Source organism: Hemiscyllium ocellatum, chromosome 42 (genome assembly GCF_020745735.1).
Source record: "Hemiscyllium ocellatum isolate sHemOce1 chromosome 42, sHemOce1.pat.X.cur, whole genome shotgun sequence".
Lineage (NCBI taxonomy): Eukaryota > Metazoa > Chordata > Chondrichthyes > Orectolobiformes > Hemiscylliidae > Hemiscyllium > Hemiscyllium ocellatum.
The window spans coordinates 10,928,884-10,949,800 of NC_083442.1; the positions used below are offsets into that span (position 1 = coordinate 10,928,884).

The window sequence follows — 20,917 nt, forward strand, 5'->3', positions numbered from 1 at the left end:
GTCTTCATCCTTGTTTGTTGAAACTGGTGGCAGCTGAGATAGTAGATGTATTGCTTTTTATTTACAAAACTCTGTAGATTCTGGAATGGTTACATCAGCTTAGAAAATAGCAAATGCATACAAGAACAGGACACAGAAAGCAGGTAACTCGACGCAGTTAGTTTACTTCTGAAAAATGCTGGAATCTATTATTATAAGCAGAAAATCTTAATGCAATTGGGCAGTGTTGGCATGGCTTTTAAAAAGGTAAATCATGTTTGACTGTAATGGTGTAAGAACTAACATATTAGAAAGGGTAGCGGATTGGTTGATAACAGGAAACAGGATAGGCATGATTGAATTTATTTTAAACCGTAAGGTGTGACAAGTGGTTTGCCACAGACAGCAGCCTTAATTATATATTATCTATATCAATGATTTGGAAGATGGGACCAAATGTATAATTACTAAATTATCCGATTAGACAAAAATAGGTAAGAAAGCAAGTTCTGAAGACATATGAAGTCTGCAAAGGGACATAGATAGACGAAGTGAACGAGCAAAAAAAAAACTGACAGATGGAGGACGATGTTGCGGGAAAATATGAACTTGTTCACTATGGCTGGAAAAATAGAAAAGCAACAATTCTTTTAATTTGAGAGAGATCGCAGAACTCTGACGTACGGAGGGAGCTGGGAGTCCTAGTACATGAATATTACTTTGCAGGTATGGCAAGTGATTGGAATGGTAATGAAACGTGGTTGTTTATTGTGAGGGGAACGGAATATAAAAGGAGCAAAATTTGACGACAGTCGTATAGGGAATGCAGTGTGACCACATTTGGAAGACTGTGTACACTTAGTCTCATTATGTAAGAAAGGATACAAGTATGTTTAGTACAAATCAGAGATGGTTCACTTCCCTGATACCTGGATTAGGGTTATCTTATGAGGAAAGGTTGGACAATTTGGGCCTGTGACCATTTAAGTTTAGAAGAAGGAAAGGTGATCTTATTGAAACAGATAAGATATTGAAGGAATCTGAGAAGACATATGCTGAAAGGATGATTCCCCTTGAGGGCAAGGGACTAAAATCAGTGACCGTTTAAAAATAATGGGTCTTCCTTTAAGATGCCACTGAGAAGGAACATCTGTCTCTTAGACAGTTGTGAAGCTGTGGAACTCTTGCCTGGTGAATAGTGCAGGCAGGTCTTTGAATACTTTTAAAGCAATGGTAAATAGATTTTTGACTAACAAAAGAATCTCATAATATTGTGGGTAGGCAGAAATGTGAAGTTGTGGTCACAATCAGATCAGCCATTATCTTAGCAAATGGTGGAGCAGTTTAGAGGAGCTGAATGGTCAACTCCTCTTTGTAATATGCATGTTCGTATGTGTTTGTAAACTGACATTTTACTTCCCGGTACCATGTAATTGGGCACAAAGGATTAAGCACGCAATACAGATCACATTGCAAAGATGTGTGGGAATTACAGACCCATCTACGCAGAGCAGACAATGACAAGGATGCCAGACAGCCATTGTCACTGTTGACCTTTATACTCAGCATACTAGTTGGCACCCACTTTTGGAGCAATTTTTCAAAGATTTGATGATCGACTTGCATTTTTGTTTAATGCTAGTGGACTGCGTGAAGGACAATATTCAGTGAATGACTGAACTATAATGACATCAGACTGAATAGGCACTCTCAAGACTGACTTTGGGATATATAATAAACTTCAGAGCTGCCTTAGGGAAGTTCAAAAAATACTATGAAGGTTACTGGTCAGATCACATTGAAAGTACTGTACCCAGAAGTGGTGGGAATGCTCCTGGAAAAGGTTTGGATGAGAGGTACAGGCAAGATTTCTAATTTAAAGAGTCTTAGCCATTGCAATAATAGCAATTGTTTTTAACTTTGGAGCAGCACAGACCTGGAGGCAACCTGGTAGAGGTCTGTAAAATAACACAGAGTTGAAATGCACACCCTTTAAATTGATTATTTCAGTTCGACAGATTGGTGAGCGTTGGGTCATGCAGATAAATGACGTGAAAATAGGAATAGGCTCAACATTAGGTCAGTTTCTATCTTTAGGGAAATAGGGAAGGGGTGGAGCATTATGGAGGGTGGGTGTCACTGGCGTTGGGACAATGGGGGGGGTACTAAGGAGGGTGGAGCATCAGAGACAGTTCACAATAGGGAGTATGGGCCAATAGGAAGCATTTAGCTACAGCAGTCAACAGTGTAGGACAAACTCGATATGCTAGCTTTTCCTTTCCCTGCTATTTTAATAAATTCCTGAAGTTCTCTGACAATGTTAATTTTCCCACAATCAATACCACCTCCTCACCAGGGCTGTGGTGGCAAATGCAAAACAACTGCATTTAAGTAGCATCACATGACACTAAATAGGACAAATAAAAATTAATATTGAGCACATAAGGAGCTATCAAAGTGATAGGTGAGGGTGGCAATGTCAGCTGGGATTGAGCAAAGAAATTGGAAATAAACAAGAGGGCAGAACAGGAGGAAGGCAGCTATGTCAGAGGAATCTGGGGCTAGAGAGGCTGCAGAGAAGAGGTGGTGAAACAGACTATAGATGGACCAGAACGTATTTATCATACATGGTGTCTTCTAACAGGTTATACTAAAATATTACAAGTCTCTGGTTAGGCCTCAACTGCAGAATTGCAGTCCAATTCTGGGTACCGAATTTCAGGAATGTTTTTACCACCAACAGTGAGGGCATCAGCTTCATGGATAGATTACAGAAATTGGGATTATTCTTGGAGCAGTGAAGATTAAAAGGGAGATTAGATACTGTGAATGGTTTTGATAGTTCTCCTTTTCTTCGGTAACTGGGTTTAATGTATTTGGCAACAGACCACTGGAGATACGAGAAGCTGTTATTTTAAAAACACAAGTGGTTGTTAATATTTGGAATGTACTGTTTGTAAGAATGGTAAAAGCAGACTTAATCATAACTTCCTAAAATAAATAAGGTAAATACTTAGAAAGGAAACATTTCTAGGCCTTTGGGGAAAAAGTGAGAGTTGGAGAGTGGGACTAATTGGATAATGCTTTCAAGGAACTGGCATATGCCCAATGAGTGAAAGGCCTCATTTTGTGCTGTATGATTCACTGAGATGAACCGGGAACCATTTCCCCAAAGACAGTTGCTCTTATAAATATAGAAAGAAATTTATAATTCAATTAGAAAAATAAAGAATGAGGTAAAATGACATTAAAACAGGGACTGAATTCTGACTGCATTGGTTTAAACCATTTATTCCCCGATCCACAATCCTTGCTCCTCAGAAGATATTTTCTCATCACATTCTGTGTGCAATGGCGAGGAAGATCAATTAAAACTGTTAGACTTCGTTCATTTCTTCACTTTACTATTATAGGTTCCTCTGTGAAAAGGTCACATTTTCTGCCTTTATGGGAGAGCTAGGGAATTATATGTGAGACAAAGAATATAGGGTGAAATGAAGATTCAGTGGGAGGACATTTGTGTGAAACATTGACACAATTGGGCAGAATGATGTGTTTCTGTTATGATAATTCTATGTAATTTTGAGTACCGACAGGAAAGTATAATTACCTTGTGACAGGTACTTCCCATTATAAATGATACCACTGGAATTTATTGTAAGAATAAACAGGACGAAATGTGTATTTTAAAATGGGGATTCAATTACAGCTATGTACTCTGGTCCAAAGACCCCTGTTTAGTGAGCCTATGTCAAAGAGAAATACTGAAGCTGCCATTTTGTTTTGATTTGTAGCTATCAAAAGCAAAAGTTTTATGAAGATAAAACAGTTACTCACAAGTACATTATGAACCATCAAATAAATATTAATTAATTTCTATTAAATGCACAGAATCTATTCTGCCCTTAAAGCTAAAAGTGATCCAAGCTGCTTGAATAACACTGTGGGGCATTTAAACACCACTTTTAGCCTTTAAAATAGCTGTATAAAGAGAGAAAGGAAATGAAGTTTGAGGAGTCTGTCCAAGCCAACGCTTCAAAATGTGGAACAATCTCAGGAGTGATTCATTCTGTTCCTGGCTTACAGTGTAAATGCAGCTTCAGTCTATTTCCATTCATACATTAGGGAGGCTATGAGGACAGCAATTTCACTCGGACCAATATCCAAGCATTTCAAGCCAAGAAATCTCCTAACCTCGTCACCAACCTCTAGGAGCACCAGTCTTACTGGTAGTGCAGCAACTTTATGTAATGCAACTTAAAATCTTCCCCAACAAATCCCAGGTTTGAAAGTCAAAATCTATCAATGGACTGATAGGTGTTTCCATAATTCAAGTGCATACAGTATGACAATATTACACCACTGGCTGCACTAAGCAGACTGTTCATAATGATTTGATTTCCAGTTCAGACACTCATGACATGTGAATTTATGATCAAGGTTACAGAATATCAGACATTATAGAGTCTAACTAGGGTGTGATAACACTCTTAAACCAAAAGACAAAGATAATTTTTACAATAAGGTCCTTTGCCTTAATGTGGTACCTGCATCATTTCAGTCAATATGTTCACATATAAGGTGATCAAACTTTCATAACAATGCATTAATAGCCACTGTAGAAACTTGCATTTGTTTGTTGCAATTAGATCCTAACTCAAGGCAGCTACCAGTGTCGAGTTTCCATTAGCTCTTTCCTCAAACTTATTTTTTTCAGTGTTTCGTAACCAATCACCAAGAGGAGAGTTGTTGGGGCAGAAGATAAGATGCGTGCTGACAATCCCTTGGTCAGGCCCAACGGACCTTCTTCTCTGAGAAGATGCTTGAAAGTTCCAATTATCGAGGACCTTCCCCCCACCTGAAACAGCAGAGGTGAAAGAAAATAAGCAAATTACTGCAATCAGGAAAAAAAACTTGGTATCTTTCTAAGGTTGGATTGTCCTGACTTTGTTCTCTATTCATTGTCACACCTACTCCCTCCAACTCCACAAGTTCACTTTGCTGATCAAATTTAGATTTCATATCTTTTCAAAAAGCAAATTCTTTCCAATGTTTTCACTTTACAGTAACTCGATGATACAAGTTATATTAAGGTCAGATATTGAACATCAAGTTATTATGAGATCTACCTGTCACTTGGCTCTCAATGTTACTCATTTCCCAGTTATGAAGAATTTATTTAAACAATGAGAGAAACATACCAATATTTAACCATTATACCCAAATTAGCCTCTTTTCCAAGGGGCTAATTTATTTTCCCTTGGAAATATTAAAGATTAAATATTTAATCTTCATTTGGCATCTAAAACTTGGAAATCTCACTAGTTCCTCTTTCACAGGCTCCCTCCTTTTCTCAGCTCTGGTGAGAAACAAAATAGAAACAACACTTCTGGGTTGATACAGACAATGCTTTATTTTCAAATTATTTCTTAAGATATTGACAATGATAGCAAGATCATTTACTCGAACTGTCTCCTCATTGGTGGTGAGCTGCCTCTGAAACCACTACAGTCCATTTGATATAGGTGCACACACATAGTATTGATGGGGAATTCTAGGATTTTGAATCAGTGTAGGGAAAGAATGGGAATACAGTTCCAAGTCAGGATAGTGTGGGGCTTCAGAAGGAACTCAAAAGACTCATCAACTGCAGTAAGGAGGGATCGAATCTTAGAATGTTCCTCAAATAAGGTTGTATGGCTAGAATTGGAAAACAAAAAGGGGTAATTATTTTGCTGAGGGTGTACTCTGGATCTCCAGTCAGGGAAATGTCAGAGAAGTTTAAAAAAAATAGGAGATTTCAACTTCCTTAATATTAACTGAGTTAAACAAAGTAAGAGTGTGAAAGGTTTACGTGGGGTGGAATTCTTATAATTCTCTCTCTCTCGCTATAATATATATATAAATATATAATTATAAAAATAAATATATAATTCTTATATCCAGAAAAGCTTTTTAAACTCACACATAGAATGTCCTACAAGTTGGACATAATTTTAGGGAACCTTTTAGGGAACCAAGCTTAGCAAACGGAAGATGCAGCAGTGGGAGAGCATCTTAGTGACGGTGACCATAAATCAGGAAGATTTCAGCTAATTATAGATAAGGATAAAGATAGGTTGAGTAATAAAGAAAGTTTGGATAGGCTTGGTCTTTTTTCCACTGTAATATAGGAGGTTGAGTGATCACAGAATCATAGAGATGTACAGCATGGAAACAGACTCTTCGCTCCAACTCGTCCATGCCGACCAGATATCGCAACCCAATCTAGATCCACCTGCCAGCACCCGGCCCGTATCCCTCCAAACCCTTCCTATTCATATACCCATCCAGATGCTTTATAGAAGTTGCAATTTTACCAGCCTCCACCACTTTCTCTGGCAGCTCATTCCATACACGTACCACCCTCTGAGTGAAAAAATTGCCCCTTAGGTCTCTTTTATATTTTTCCCCTCTCACCCTAAACCTATGCCCACTAGTTCTGGACTCCCCCACCCCAGGGAAAAGACTTTGTTTATTTATTCTATAAACCTCTATAAGGTCACCGCTCCTCCGACGCTCCAGGGAAAACAGCCCCAGTCTGTTCAGCCTCTCCCTATAGCTCAAATCCTCCAACCCTGGCAACATCCTTGTAAATCTTTTCTGAACCCTTTCAAGTTTCACAACATCTTTCCGATAGGAAGGAGACCAGTTTCTGTTCTTGTTTATCTTTTTCTTTGCCTCAAATAGATAGTCTGACTTTATCAATGACTTGTTATCTGCATGCAATATTCCAAAAGTAGACGAACCAATTGTCCTGTACAGCTGCAACATGACCTCCCAACTCCTGTACTCAATACTCTGACCAATAAAGGAAAGCATACTAAACGCCTTCTTCACTATCCTATCTACCTGCGACTCCACTTTCAAGGAGCTATGAACCTGCACTCTAAGGTCTCTTTGTTCAGCAACACACCTAGGACCTTACCATTAAGTATGTAAGTCCTGCTAAGATTTGCTTTCCCAAACTGTAGCACCTCACATTTAATCTAGATTAAACTCCATCTGTCACTTCTCAGCCCATTGGCCCATCTGATCAAGATCCCATTGTAATCTAAGGTGACCTTCTTCTCTGTCTACTACACCTCCAATTTTAGTGTCGTCAGCAAATTTATTAATTTACCTCTTCAGCTCACATCCAAATCATTTATATAAATGATGAAAAGTAGTGGACCCAGCACTGATCCTTGTGGCACTCCACTGGGTCAGAGGCCTCCAGTCTGAAAAACAACCCTTCACCACCACCCTCTGTCTTCTACCTTTCAGCTAGTTCTGTATCCAAATGGCTAGTTCTCCCTGTATTCCATGAGATCTAACCTTGCTCACCAGTCTCCCATGGGGAACCTTGTTGAACGCCTTACTGGAGTCCATATAGATCATATCTACTGCTCTGCCCTCATCAATCCTCTTTGTTACTTCTTCAAAAAACTCAATCAAGTTTGTGAGACATGATTTCCCACGCATAAAGTCATGTTGACTATTTTAATCAGTTCTTGCCTTTTCAAATACATGTACATCTTGTCCTTCAGGATTTCCTCCAACAACTTGCCCACCACTGACGTCAGGCTCCCTGGTCTATAGTTCCCTGGCTTGTCCTTACCACCTTTCTTAAACAGTGGCATCACATTAGCCAACCTCCAGTCTTCCAGCACTTCACCTGTGACTATTAATGATACAAATATCTCAGTAAGAGGCCCAGCAATCACTTCCCTAGCTTCCCACAGAGTTCTAGGGTACACCTGATCAGGTCCTAGGGTTTTATTCACTTTATGCATTTCAAGACATCCAGTGGTTTCTTCTCTGTAATCTGGACATTTTTCAAGATGTCACCATCTATTTCCCCACATTCAAAATTTCCATGTCCTTTTCCACAGTAAATACTAATGCAAAATACTCATTTAGTATCTTCCCCATTTCCTGCGGCTCCACATAAAGGCTGCCTTACTGATCTTTGAGGGGCCCTATTTTCTTCCTAGTTACCCTTTTGCCTTTAATGTATTTGTAAAAACCCTTTGGATTCTCCTTAACTCTAGTTGCCAAAGCTATCTCATGTTGCCATTCTGCCCTCCTGATTTCCCTCTTAAGTATACTCCCACTTTCTTTACACTCTTCTAAGGATCACTCGATCTATCCTGTCTACACCTAACATATGCTTCCTTCTATTTCTTAACCAAACCCTCAATTTCTTTAGTCATCCAGCATTTGCTATACCTACCAGCCTTTCCTTTCACCCTAATAGGAATATACTTTCTCTGGACTGAGAAGCATAGGTAGAATTAATGGTAGTTGTCCTTTCCATAGGATGGGGGATTTCAAGATCGGGGACACATTTTTAAAGTGAGAAGAGAGAGATTTGAAAAAGACAGGAGGGGCAAATGTTTTAACACACAGGGTAGTTCACATGTGGAATGAACCTCCAGAGGCAGTGGTGGATGCGCACAATTAGAATATTTAAAGGACATTTGGATAAGTACATAAATAGGAAAGATTTGGAAGGATATGGACCAGGAGCAGGCGAATCTAGTTTAATTTGGGAAAATGGTTTGGACTGAAGGACCTGTTTCTGTGCTGGATGACTCTGTGACAACATAGGTTATAAAACTCAGGAAGAACAACTGTGATATACTTGAATGAATTAGCATTGAGTTGGTGAGTCTAACATCTGTGATATGGAAACATTTCTGAGGCAGAGAGTCAATCTCCACTTGGAGAGGCAAGGATTAATCAGCTTGTGCTTGTAAAGGGGAGATCATGCCTAACATACTTGATTGAATATTTCAGAAAGGTCACTGGGTGTGCAGCTGAAAGAGTCATACAAGTTAATGTAGTCTATATGGTCTTCAGCAAGACTTTTGACAAAAGTCTCAGATGGCAGTCTGATTAAGAAGATTTACGGCAAACTGACAAGTTGGATCCAAACCTGGCCTAACAGCAAGCACAGGGTGATGATTGAAGTGTGTTTTGGCAAATGGAAGTGTGTCCTGTGGCATCCCACAAGATTCCGTCCTGGGACTCTTGCTGTTTGTTGGGTACATTAATGATTTAGACATGAATGTAAGAAGTATGATCAGTAAGTTTACAGAATACATGAAAATTGATGGTGTGGTAAATAATGTGGAGGAAAGCTTGCAGGACAGTTGCAGATATAGAGGACAGTTGCAGATGGAATTTAATCCTTCAAAGTGTGAGGTGATGCATTTTGGAAGGACTAACAAGACAGGAAGTACACATCAACGCTAAGAACCGAGGAAATACGAAGTATCAGAGGAACCTTGGTGTGACCTTATGAAATACTTGCCTTTATTAGTAAAGCATTGAATATTAGAGCAAGGTGGTTCTGTTGGAGCGGTACATAATGTTAGTTAAGGCCACAGCTAGAGTATTGTGGGCAGTTCTGCTCCGCACACTGTAGGAAAGATATGATTACACGAGAGAGAGTGTACAAAAGATTTATCGGGATGTTGCCTGGGCTGGAATGATTCAGCTACATTGACAGACTAGATAGACTGGGGTTGTTTTCCTGAGGGCTAATGGGATCTTATTGAGCTGTTCAAAGTTTCGAGGGATATAGGGTAGATAGGAAGAAAACTTTTTCGCTGAGTAGAGGTGTCAATAACCAGGGCACAGTTTTAAGGGAAAGAGCAGAAAATCAAGAGGGGATTTAAGGAAAGCTTATTGAGGCCAGAGAGTTGAGGGTATATAGAACTCGCTGTCTGAAGTGGTACAGGCAGGAACCCTCAAGACAGTTGAGAACTATTTAAATAAACACTTGAAATATCATAACATACAAGACTATGGGTCAAATGTGGAAAATGAAAATATAAAAGATGAATGCTTGACAACCAGTGTGAAAACAATGGGTCTCTTTCCATGCTGTAAAATATCTATGACTCTAGTGTTCCCATGCCGGACGTGGTCCTTCTAACAGTTGATGAGCATTTATGAGAGAACCGCAATACATCCTGCAGACAGTACGTAATACAGACCAGTGTGATGGTGGTAGAGGGATAACATGATTGAGAGTTTATAGGCTACTGATCTCTCTGTACCAATGCCTGTGATAAATCTCTTACTCAAGTACTGTTTTATGAAATGGACAATTGGACTTGGAATATTTTCAATCTGCCACTTTCAAATCCTGCTTGCCCTTTTCCATTTATACTTGAATCAAACTGTTGGTACGTCCATGTTTAAAGTAATACAGCAAACACTGTCTAAACACTACCATAATTTATTAAATCTTCCTGAGCAATAATAGTCAATGAGCTCACCCATCCGCTACCCTTAATTCAGTGTCAACTATAAAAATTAGATCCTTTGAAACTCTCAACAAGATTATCAGGAGAAAGCAAACAGGCAGAAGAGTTATTAGGAAAGCTAATTTAGATTAGATTACTTACAGTATGGAAACAGACCCTTTGGCCCAACAAGTCCACACCGACCTGCTGAAGCGCAATCCACCCAGATCCATTCCCCTACATTTCACCCCTTCACCTAGCACTATGGGCAATTTAGCATAGCCAATTCACCTCACCTGCACATCTTTGTGACTGTGGGAGGAAACCGGAGCACCCAGAGGAATCCCACGCAGACGCGGGGAGAATGTGCAAACTCCACACAGTCAGTCGCCTGAGATGGGAATTGAACCTGGGTCTCTGGCGCTTTGAGGCAACAGTGCTAACCACTGTGCTACCGCGCCGCTCATAATGTAATGTTATAATTTAATCCAAGGTGAACTGAAGTAGGAGTCTATGTCTCAGTTATACAGTCATGATTTGGAGGTGCCAGTGTTGGACTGGGGTCAACAAAGTTAAAAATCACACAACACCAGATTGTAGTCCAACAAGATTATTTGGAAGCACTAGCTTTTGAGGCACTGCCTCTTCATCAGGTGGTTGTGGAACATGACCATACGACAGAGAATTTATAACAAAAGGGTTACAGTGTCATGGAGTTGTAATGATATATTAAACAACTTTAGTTAAAAATCACACAACACCAGTTATAGTTCTTAAACAAATTTAGATCAAGTCTTTCATCCTTTAGAATGAGATATGGTGGTTTAGGTTCTTTAATATCTAAATCCCAGAATTACATTCTCAAGATGGCGTCAGCTTATACACATACACGTAACCAATCCCCTGCACTCACCCTCTCACAGGCTTAGACCCCATCACACACATACACATGCTTGACCAAGCTTACACACACACACTTTCACATGCACTCACACCCATACACACCCACTCTGTCTGTCCTGCACGCGCACACAAGTTTATGGGGTGAATTTCTATTTGCAGAAATACATTTTGATTTGTTTACAAACTGCATAAATCCATGTAAGATTCTGTGGGCCCCACTTTAGAAATAGAATTGACTCGACATTGGTACAAACTTTGCCTTCACACATTTAAGGCATTGTCTGTGCTGAGATGACTTCTATTGTTAGTTAATCTGACACAACCTTGAGAATGTAATTCTGGGATTTACATATCCCATATCTCATTCTAAAAAATGAACGTCTTGATCTAAATGTGTTTAAGAACTATAACCTGGTGTTGCATGATTTTTAACTAAAGTTGTTTAACATATCATTACAACTCCATGACACTGTAACCCTTTTGCTATAAATTCTCTGTCATATGGTCATGTTCCACAACCACCTGATGAAGATGCTTCCAAATAAACTTGTTGGACTATAATCTGGTGTTGTGTGATTTTTAACTTTGTCCACCCCAGTACAACACCGGCACCTCCAAATGATGACTACCATCGACACCACTAACAGCCGACTCAAAGTGGAGAGGATCTCCAAGAAGATCATGTATATCGACATCAGGTTTCTGCAGAAATGCAGGGAAGATCCCAAAGGGATTATGGATCACAAACTCACTCAGGTCGACCTACAACACAGACTATGTGAAAAGACTTTGCGACCGCACCTCTCGCAGACTTCTCAATCATCTTGTGCACCAACTCTACAGCAGGCATTATAACCTTGAAATCAAGATCGACTCCACATTCTCAGCTTGCACTCAAGATACAGCAGTAGAATTATGGGATATTGCCATACAGACAAGCTGACAAAATTACAACACGTACATGCACATGAACAGCAAGACTGGAGAAACTTGGCATCACCACCAGCAGTAACCAAGCCCCTCGGCACCACAATTGAAAATGTTATCACCATGGGGAAATTGGTTGTCAACTTATTGGACCACACACTTCAACTGGAAGAGATTGAAGTTCTTAGCAGAGTGCTCAATTGCTGCCCAATCACCAAAATGGACCCCATGTATCTTGCAGCAAACACGGAGAAGTTAATCAGATGAATGAGACTCTGGGAATTCTTTCAGGATCACAGCAGCAATCCCAATGAGCCCACCGATGAACCAGAATAGTCATCACAGGGATCTGTAAAGGAGCAACCAAAGGAGGAGTTGACTTGGACTCCCCGGAGGACTGCTACCCTCAGCTTGACAAGTATGTTCAAACTGTCAGGAAGTATATAAATGCCAGGTTCATCAGCCGCACCCACAAGGTAGAGCAAAACATCACGTAATCACAACGCAACGCCAAGCATGCTCTCAAAACCAATCGCAACATTGTCATTAAACCTGTAGATAAAAGAGGAGCCATCGTCATTCAGAATAGAACAGATTACTGCAAGGAGGTGTACCGACAACTGAACAACCAGGAACACTACAAGCAACTACTGGCTGATCCGACCAAAGAGCACACACTAAAAATGTTGATCAAGACTTTCAATCCAATCTTTCAGAACTCCCTACGTGCTCTCATCGCATGTACTTCTCGCATAGGTGATTTCTACTTCCTTCCAAAGACACACAAAGCCAACACACCAGGACGTCTCATTGTATCAGGCAATTGGACTCTGTGTGAGAACCTCTCTGGCTATGTCAAATGAATCTTGAAACCCATTGTACAGGGAACTCCCAGGTTCTGACGCAACACTACAAATTTCTTACAGAAACTCAACACCCACGGACCAGTCACACTGGGAACATTCCTCATCACAATGGAGGTCAGCACTCCCCACGATTTTGGCATCACTGCAACAGCCTCAGTACTCAATACTAACAACTACCAATCTCAAAACACCGTCCTACACCATCCACTTCATCGTTGATGGCAACGTTTTCACCTTTGACAACCAGTTCTTCATCCAGACACACAGAACCGCCATGAGGAACAAATTTGCACCCCAATATGCCAACACTTTTATACACAAGTTCAAATAAGACTTCTTTTCTACACAGATCCCTCAACCATCACTATACACTAGATATATTGAAGACATTTTCTTCCTCTGGACCCATGGTGAGGAGTCACTGAAACAACTACACAGTAATATAGATGAGTTTCATCCCACCATCAGACTTACCATGGACAACTCTTTAGTATCTATCTCATTCTTGGATACATGCATCTCCATCAAGAATGGGCACCTCAGCACTTCACTCTCCCACAAACCCACGGATAACCTCACTACGCTGCACTTCTCTAGCTTCCACCCAAAACACATTAAAACAGCCGTCTCCTACGGGCAAGCCCTATGCATACACAGGATCTGTTCAGATGAGGAGGAATACGATGGAGTCCTGAAAGTGCTCAAGGATACCCTCATAAGAAGAGGGTACGATGCTCAAATTGTTGACCAGGTCAGAGGTGCCACAGCAAGATACCACAGTGACCACCTCAGGAGACAGACACGGGCTGCAACCAATAATGGACCCTTCGTTGTCCAGTACTTCCCGGCTGTGGAAGAATACACCTTGTTATTCCCGGGCCTGCAACACATTATTAATGAAGATGAGCATCTCGCCACGACCTTCCCCACACCTCCACTTTAAACCTCCTCAGACCCAGCCTTTAAACAACCACCAAACCTCAAACAGATCACTGTTCACAGCAAACTGCCCAGCCTTCAGAACAGCATCAACCATGACACCGTACAACCCTATCACAGCAACCATTGCAAGATGTGGCAGAGTATCAACACGGATACCATGATTACACGTAGGGACACCTCCCACCATATGTGCGGCAGGTATTCATGTGACTTGGCCAACGTTGTCTATCTCATACGCTGCAGGAGGGATGCCCTAAGGCTTGGTACTTTGGCAAGACTGAGCCGACACTATGACAACGGATGAATGGACACCATGCAATAATCACCAGACAGGACTGTCCCTTCCCAGTCAGAGAACACTTCAGCGGTCCGGATCATTTGGTCACGGACCTCCGGGTGACCATCCTCCAAGGAGGATTTCGGGACAAACAACAATACAAAGTGACCGAGCAGAGACTGGAGTTGGAGACCCATGGGGAAGACCTTAACCGGGACATTGGGTTCATGTCACACTACAGGTGACCCCACTGCACTATGCACTCACTCTCTCTCTCACGCGCACACACTCTTACATACTCACACTCACGCAGACCCTCTCTCATATGTACACACATGCACCACCACGAGGACACCCTCTCACAGGCTTAGATCCCATCACTCAGCTTGACTACACTTACACACACACACACGTACACATACTCTTTCACATGCACTCACACCCACATGCGCACACACACCCACTGTCTCTCCTGCACGCGTGCACACATACGTTTATGGGGTGAATTTGTATTTGCAGAATTATATTTTATTTTGCTTAAAAACTGCATTAATCCATGCAAGATCCTGTTGGTTCCATTTTAGAAATAGACTCAACATTGGTACAGACCTTCACACATTTGATGCATTGTCTGAGCTGAGATGACACCTATTGTTAGGTAAACTGACATCACCTCTAATATGTAAATCCTAGAATTACATTCTCAAGAAACTAAACCACCATATCCCATTCTAAAAGATGAATGACTTAATCTAAATTTGTTTAAGATCTATAACCTGGTGTTGTGTGATTTTTAACTAAAGTTGTTTAATATATAATTACAACTCCTTGACACTGTAACCCTTTTTGCTATAAATTCTGTGTTGTATGATCATGTTCCACAACCACCCGATGAAGAGGCAGTAAATAAACCTGTTGGACTATAACCTAGTGTTGGATGACTTTTAACTCAGTTATACAGGGCATTGGTGAGTCCACATCTGGAGTACTAAGTACAGTATTGGTCACCCTATTTAAGAAAGGATATAAATGCATCGAAGGTGGTTTACAACACTAAAACTTGGAATGGGTGGGCTGCCTTCAAAGCTTGATTAAGCTAGGCTTGATTCTTGCATTTTGGAAAGTCAGAATGAAGGTAGGAGTTTCGTGGTGAATGGTAGGGCCTTAAGGAGTGTAGTAGAACAGGAGGCCTTTGGAGTTCAGGTGCACGGTTCTCTGAAAGTGGAGTCACAGGTAGACAGGGTAGTGAAGGTGACTTTTGGCACATTGGCCTTCATCAGTCAGGGCACTGAGTATAGAATTTGGGAAGTTATGTTGCGGTGTACAGGATGTTAGTGAGGCTGCACTTGGAGTATTGTGTTCAGTTTTGGTCACCTTGCATAAGGAAGGATGTTATTAAACTGGAAAGAGTACAGAAGTAATTTACAAGAATGTTGCCAGGAATCGATGGTTTGAGTTATAGGAAGAGATTGCACAATCTAGGGTTTTTTTTCTTTCGAGCTTAGGAGACTGAGGGGTGATGCTATAGAAGTGTTTAAGATCATGAGAGACACGGATAGGGTGAATGCACTCAGTCTTTTTCCCAGGATCAGATATTCAAGGACTAGAGGACATAAGTTTAACGTTAGGAGGGAAAGAATTAAAGAAAACCTGAGGGGCAACTTCTTTACACAAAGGATGGTACACATGTGGAATGAGCTGCCAGTGAAAGTGGTTGAGGCGGGTACATTAACAACATGTAAAAGGCATTTGGACAAATATTTGGATAGGAAAGGTTTAGAAGGTTATACACAAGTGCAGGAAAATGGGGTTTGCAAAAATGGACATTTTGATCAGCATGGACCAGTTTGGGCCAAAGAGCCTGTCTCTGTGCTGCAGGACTCAATCACTCCATGACTCTCTATGACCATAACTCCACTGGAGTTTAGGAAAGGAAGAGGTAATTTGATTGAAATATAAGATTATGAAGAGCCTTGACAGGATGAATCGGAGATGACGTTTCCTCTTGTGGGAGAATGTAACTGCTGGGGTTACTTCTTAAAAATGAGGGGTTTGCCATTAAAAAAGGATTATGAAATTTTTCTTAGAGGATACAAGTCTATGGAAATTTCTTCCTGAAAAGGTGGTGCAAGTGGAGTATTTGAATATTGTTAAGGCAGAGGAAGATTCTTATTAATCAAAAGGGAGACAGTTTGTCAAGGATAGATTGGAATGTGCCTTCATGGTTACAACCAGATCCTACTGAATAATGGCATAGGGATGAATGGCCTACTCCTGCTCTTGATATGAACCTACTCCTGCTCCTGATATGTTGCCGGTGCCAACAGTCACAATCAATTCAAAACTTTATTTTCTCTTTCCACAGGTGCTGCCAGATCTGCTGACTCTACCCAGCACTTTAAAAAAAAGGCAGATTTCCCCAGTTCAACATTTTGATTTATTCATGATAGCAACACTATTCCATTCTCCACTTTTCCAGTCCACACCCTATAGGTTCCTTTCTCCTGGAATTAGGTTTGAGTAACAACACAGGACAGAACTAAATCTGGGACCTTGGCTGACGTGATTGAACACTACCCTGCACAGTCCATTCAGGCATGGAGCCACAGTGAGATTCAAGAAGCTGTTTATGTGTCACAGAGAGCAATTCCAATTCCAATTCTTAGAAACAATATTGGTCAAACCGCTAAATTGCTTTTATATTCCTCTCTGTAATAAGAATTACAAGTTATTGAACTTTGAAAAATATTCACATTAGACTTTATCAATTTCATTTCTTTTTGAAATACGAAACCTCTGGTCAATGTCAGCTTTAAAATGGGCAGGGGGATAGACAAATTCCATAATTCAATCATGAACTATGCTTGCAGGGAATGTAGGTCAGAGCATCAAGGCCACAAAATGCTGCACTTTATCCATCATACAGACTTCCTGTGAGCAGACTGTAAGTTCATGGAGGTGGCCCAAGAATGCCTCTGAACATATTCAAATTATGTTTGTTGTAATGCTTTGTCTTGTATTTCACAAACATTCATCAAACTTGCTTCTTTTTGAAAAAGGCATGTTTTAAATATTAGTGAAATGTGCACAGTGGTTCTGCCCTAAATATGAAAACAAGTGTAAAAGCATAGGAGCTAACAGGACATCCGGCAATGTCACAAAGTGTTATATGGAAACAACTTGCAACAAGACCTGCTCGTTCACAGTATTAGCAGAGCCAGCTGAACAGGTTTTATTCTGGTTAAACTTTGTCTTTCTAATGGTAAATGTCACATCCACAATAACCTGCACCTGATCACAAGACAATAAGGAACTAAAACTATAGGAAACAGATGAGAAGCACTGATTAAGTTTTATTTCCTTAATACAGGAATAACACTAATTATACCTTTGTCTGCAATTAAACAACTGCACAAACTGGGACTAACCCCAGAGTCTTGCTGGTCTATACAGCTCAGCTTATTCACTAAGATGACAGGAGAGAATTATTGTCATTATATTAAAATGCATTAAAATCCCTTGTGTTCAGTAGCTTTCCTACAAGAACAAAAGTGGATTTTAAGACATTGGTGGAGTTGGTGTTCCGAGGCAAAACAGCTCATCAATCATTTTTAACAGTCACTCCCTCCTCCATCATGAGCACTGCAATAACTCATCTAGGTTCCTTCAACAGCATCTTTCAAAAACATAGCCGCTACGACATAGAAGGTTGAGGACAGTATGTGCTTGGAAACCTGTCAGGTTTTACTAGCCGTTACACATTATTTCCAATGATGACATTAATCATCCTTCCCTCATCATTGTTTGCTCAAAATGCTTGGGTCTCCACTTTTCAGCACATGAACACTTCTCCTGGACAACTATAGAAAATAAGCATTGGCCTTCCTAGTAACACCAATGTGCAGAGGATCATCATTTTTAACAGGTCTTCTCACCTGAACCCTAGCCCTGACCACATCCATTGGGTTGGTGAGTGTAGATGCTGTGGCTGCTGCCAGTGGACCAGCAATTCCTTGGAGGACCAGATGAGGGCATTCATTGGGAACCAATTTTGACAGCTGTTCTGTATTACAGACACAAAAAATGATAATAATTAGAAGTACATAATCAGGAGTTTCTCTACTCAGTTACGCTGCCCTAATATCATAAGCACGCGAAGTTTTCCTCTAGGCTTTGCAAATTCTAACGTGGAATATAAAATTTAAAAAATGTTTTAGATGCCTGAAAAAAATTAAACTGTTAACAAGTGTGACTAATCGAGTTTGAGATCATTTACAAATTGTTATGAGCTTCAATTTCTTTTGGAGTCAAACCTTTAAATTTCAACAGTTATATCTAGATTTGGGGTAGAAGTGCTTCCATTTGTTCTTGTGGTCTGGTTTCTCTGGATTACTCTATTAATAAAGTATAAGATCATTTGAACATTCATGAAAATTTGCCACAATAATATTGGGAAAATATGAACAAAGGAAAAATTAAACAAAGTATCAAAACAACTGGCAAATCTAAAGTATAAAGGTGCAACCGAAACGGAGTTCTGGAAAAACTCAGCAGATCTGGCTGCACCTGTGGAAAGAAAAATAGAATTGATGTTTGTGTCCAGTGAGTTTATTCAGAATTAAAAGCAGTTGCTGATAGGGCTAAGTGTGATGGATAATTCAGATGATACCCAAAGAGATAGGAAGAAAGGACAGCAAAAAAAGGGGATGGCAGATAGTAAGCCAGAAGAAAAACAAACGCTGAATGGCTATGAATAGTTGACAGGTCCATTTCTGTATGGGTTACGCCCAGCAGAGACAACCCATTTTCAACCATTCACACTATCTGTTAATATCTGTTCAGCATTTACTTCTCTCATGGTTACTACCAGCTTACTACCATCTGCAATCCTTTTGCCTGTTCCCCGTTTTTTTCCTCTCTCTTTTTCTATCTCTGAGCACATGTTTGAACGCCAGAGTTACAAGCAAAAAGTGAGAATGTTAGAAGAGAAATTCAGGCATACTGTTTGCATCTAGATGGGTAACGTTATGCAGTAAGTTACCAGACAAAGGTATTGCAACAGACAGGCTACATGCAAGCTTCACAACAGGGTACAACTGAGGAAATGAAGGGATTCAAAGAGAGAGTTAAAACAGAGGTTATGCTAGAACAGTGTAAATTACTACAGGATTTACAAATCTGGATGCAACATTATTGGAAAGACATTAGAAATGCTATATAAAAAAGACTGATGAGTACGTTGCCAGAAATGGAGAATTTCATTGGAAAGTTGGATCAGCTAGGTCAGCCCCAGAAGCCCTCCCTCCTACACAGTTAAATACATGGCTACCTTCCTCTTCCTGGCCTCACTGGCACATGGCACAAAAAGTACTCCTGAGATTACGGCACTAGAGTCGGGTTTCTTTCTAATTCCCTGAACTCCCTTTGCAGGTCCTCATCTTTCTTTCTGCCTATGTCTTTAGTACTAATATGGACCTCAACCTCTGGCTCAGCTTCTCCTTTCAAAACATCTTGTGTCCTCTCAGAGACATCCTTGACCCTGGCACCATAGAGGCAACACACCATCCTGGAATCTTGCTCGGCCTGTGAATCGAATCTGAAGTCCACCTATCCTACACTATTCCATGATCATCCATATGTTTACCCAATGACCATTTAAATGCCTTTAAAGTTGGCGAGTCTACTACAGTTGCAGGCAGTGTATTCCACACTTTTACTCCTCTTTGAGTAAAGAAACTACCTCTGACATATGTCCCATATCTCTCATAACAGTATCCAAAACAGGATTTCTGTTTGAAAGGGGAATGACAAAAGGGACTTCTGCATTTACTTGTTTTCCTGGAGCTCACCCAACTATTCTCTGTGTAGTCCTTACTGGTGGTGTGGCAAACTTGCTAAATGTGTTATCCATGACATTCTCTGCCTCATGGATGTTCCATAGTGAGTTCACCCACAGTTCTAGGTGCTCCATGCAGCAAACTGCTAGTTGCAGCTGAACTGCATGATAGGGATTCCATGAACACACTTCCTCCATACCTAGTCACCACAGACACTGGAAGTGTCACAGATTGTCAACATATTGCAGGACATGCATTCCATGGGACTGAGTCCCTTCTGTCATTGTGAGCCTTATTTGGTTAAATCAATCTAATCAACTATAATAATGCAGGAACTGATTACACAACCCTACCCACTAGTCACCAAACTCACTCTCTCTCACCCACTTTCTATTCCTAGTCGACTATAACTACAAAAACTTAAGACTTTATCTCTCCCCAGACACTACTCACTCAAATTGGTTCCTGTGCAGCCAAGTGATGTCACGCTTTGAGTCTTTGATTCTCTTACCTATCTGTGCCTTAAGTACCCTCAATGACTCCCCGAACACCTAACTCACATGCCATCAATTCCTGCCCACTATAAATCCCCCCTCCTCAGTACTTGACGATCCAGGATACCGCTCCCTACGTTGCCCCAAAACCCAATGTCCCCCACCATCTGGCAAAGCCCCACCAATCCCAAGCTATCAATCCTCATCATCATCTCTCCTGAACACCTGGCTGCCTCTCCTAACCCTCTGACTAACTCTAGTTGCCTATTTAATTTTCTAAAGTTTATTGTACCATGGTTACCAGAGATCCTATAGGTCCTGTGACAGTGCATCCACCTCTAGGTCAGGAGGTCCAGGTTCTAGTCCCACCTGCACCAGAGATGTGTAATAACATCTCTGAACAGGTTGGTTAGAA

The 20,917-nt window shown here is 40.7% G+C and overlaps 1 protein-coding gene across 1 annotated transcript in view; it reads right to left on the reverse strand.

Annotated features, from left to right (window-relative positions):
• Nucleotides 1–3,254: 3,254 nt before the first annotated feature.
• slc25a44a (solute carrier family 25 member 44a) overlaps nt 3,255–20,917 on the reverse strand; it is a 46,667-nt gene continuing 29,004 nt past the window's right edge. Inside the window, exons 3-4 of the mRNA XM_060853737.1 lie at nt 18,107–18,234; nt 3,255–4,837 (exon numbers count right to left, since the gene is read on the reverse strand). Coding sequence (XP_060709720.1) covers nt 4,646–4,837; nt 18,107–18,234 — 320 coding nt within the window. The 3' untranslated portion in view covers nt 3,255–4,645. The remainder of the gene's footprint in view (nt 4,838–18,106; nt 18,235–20,917) is intronic.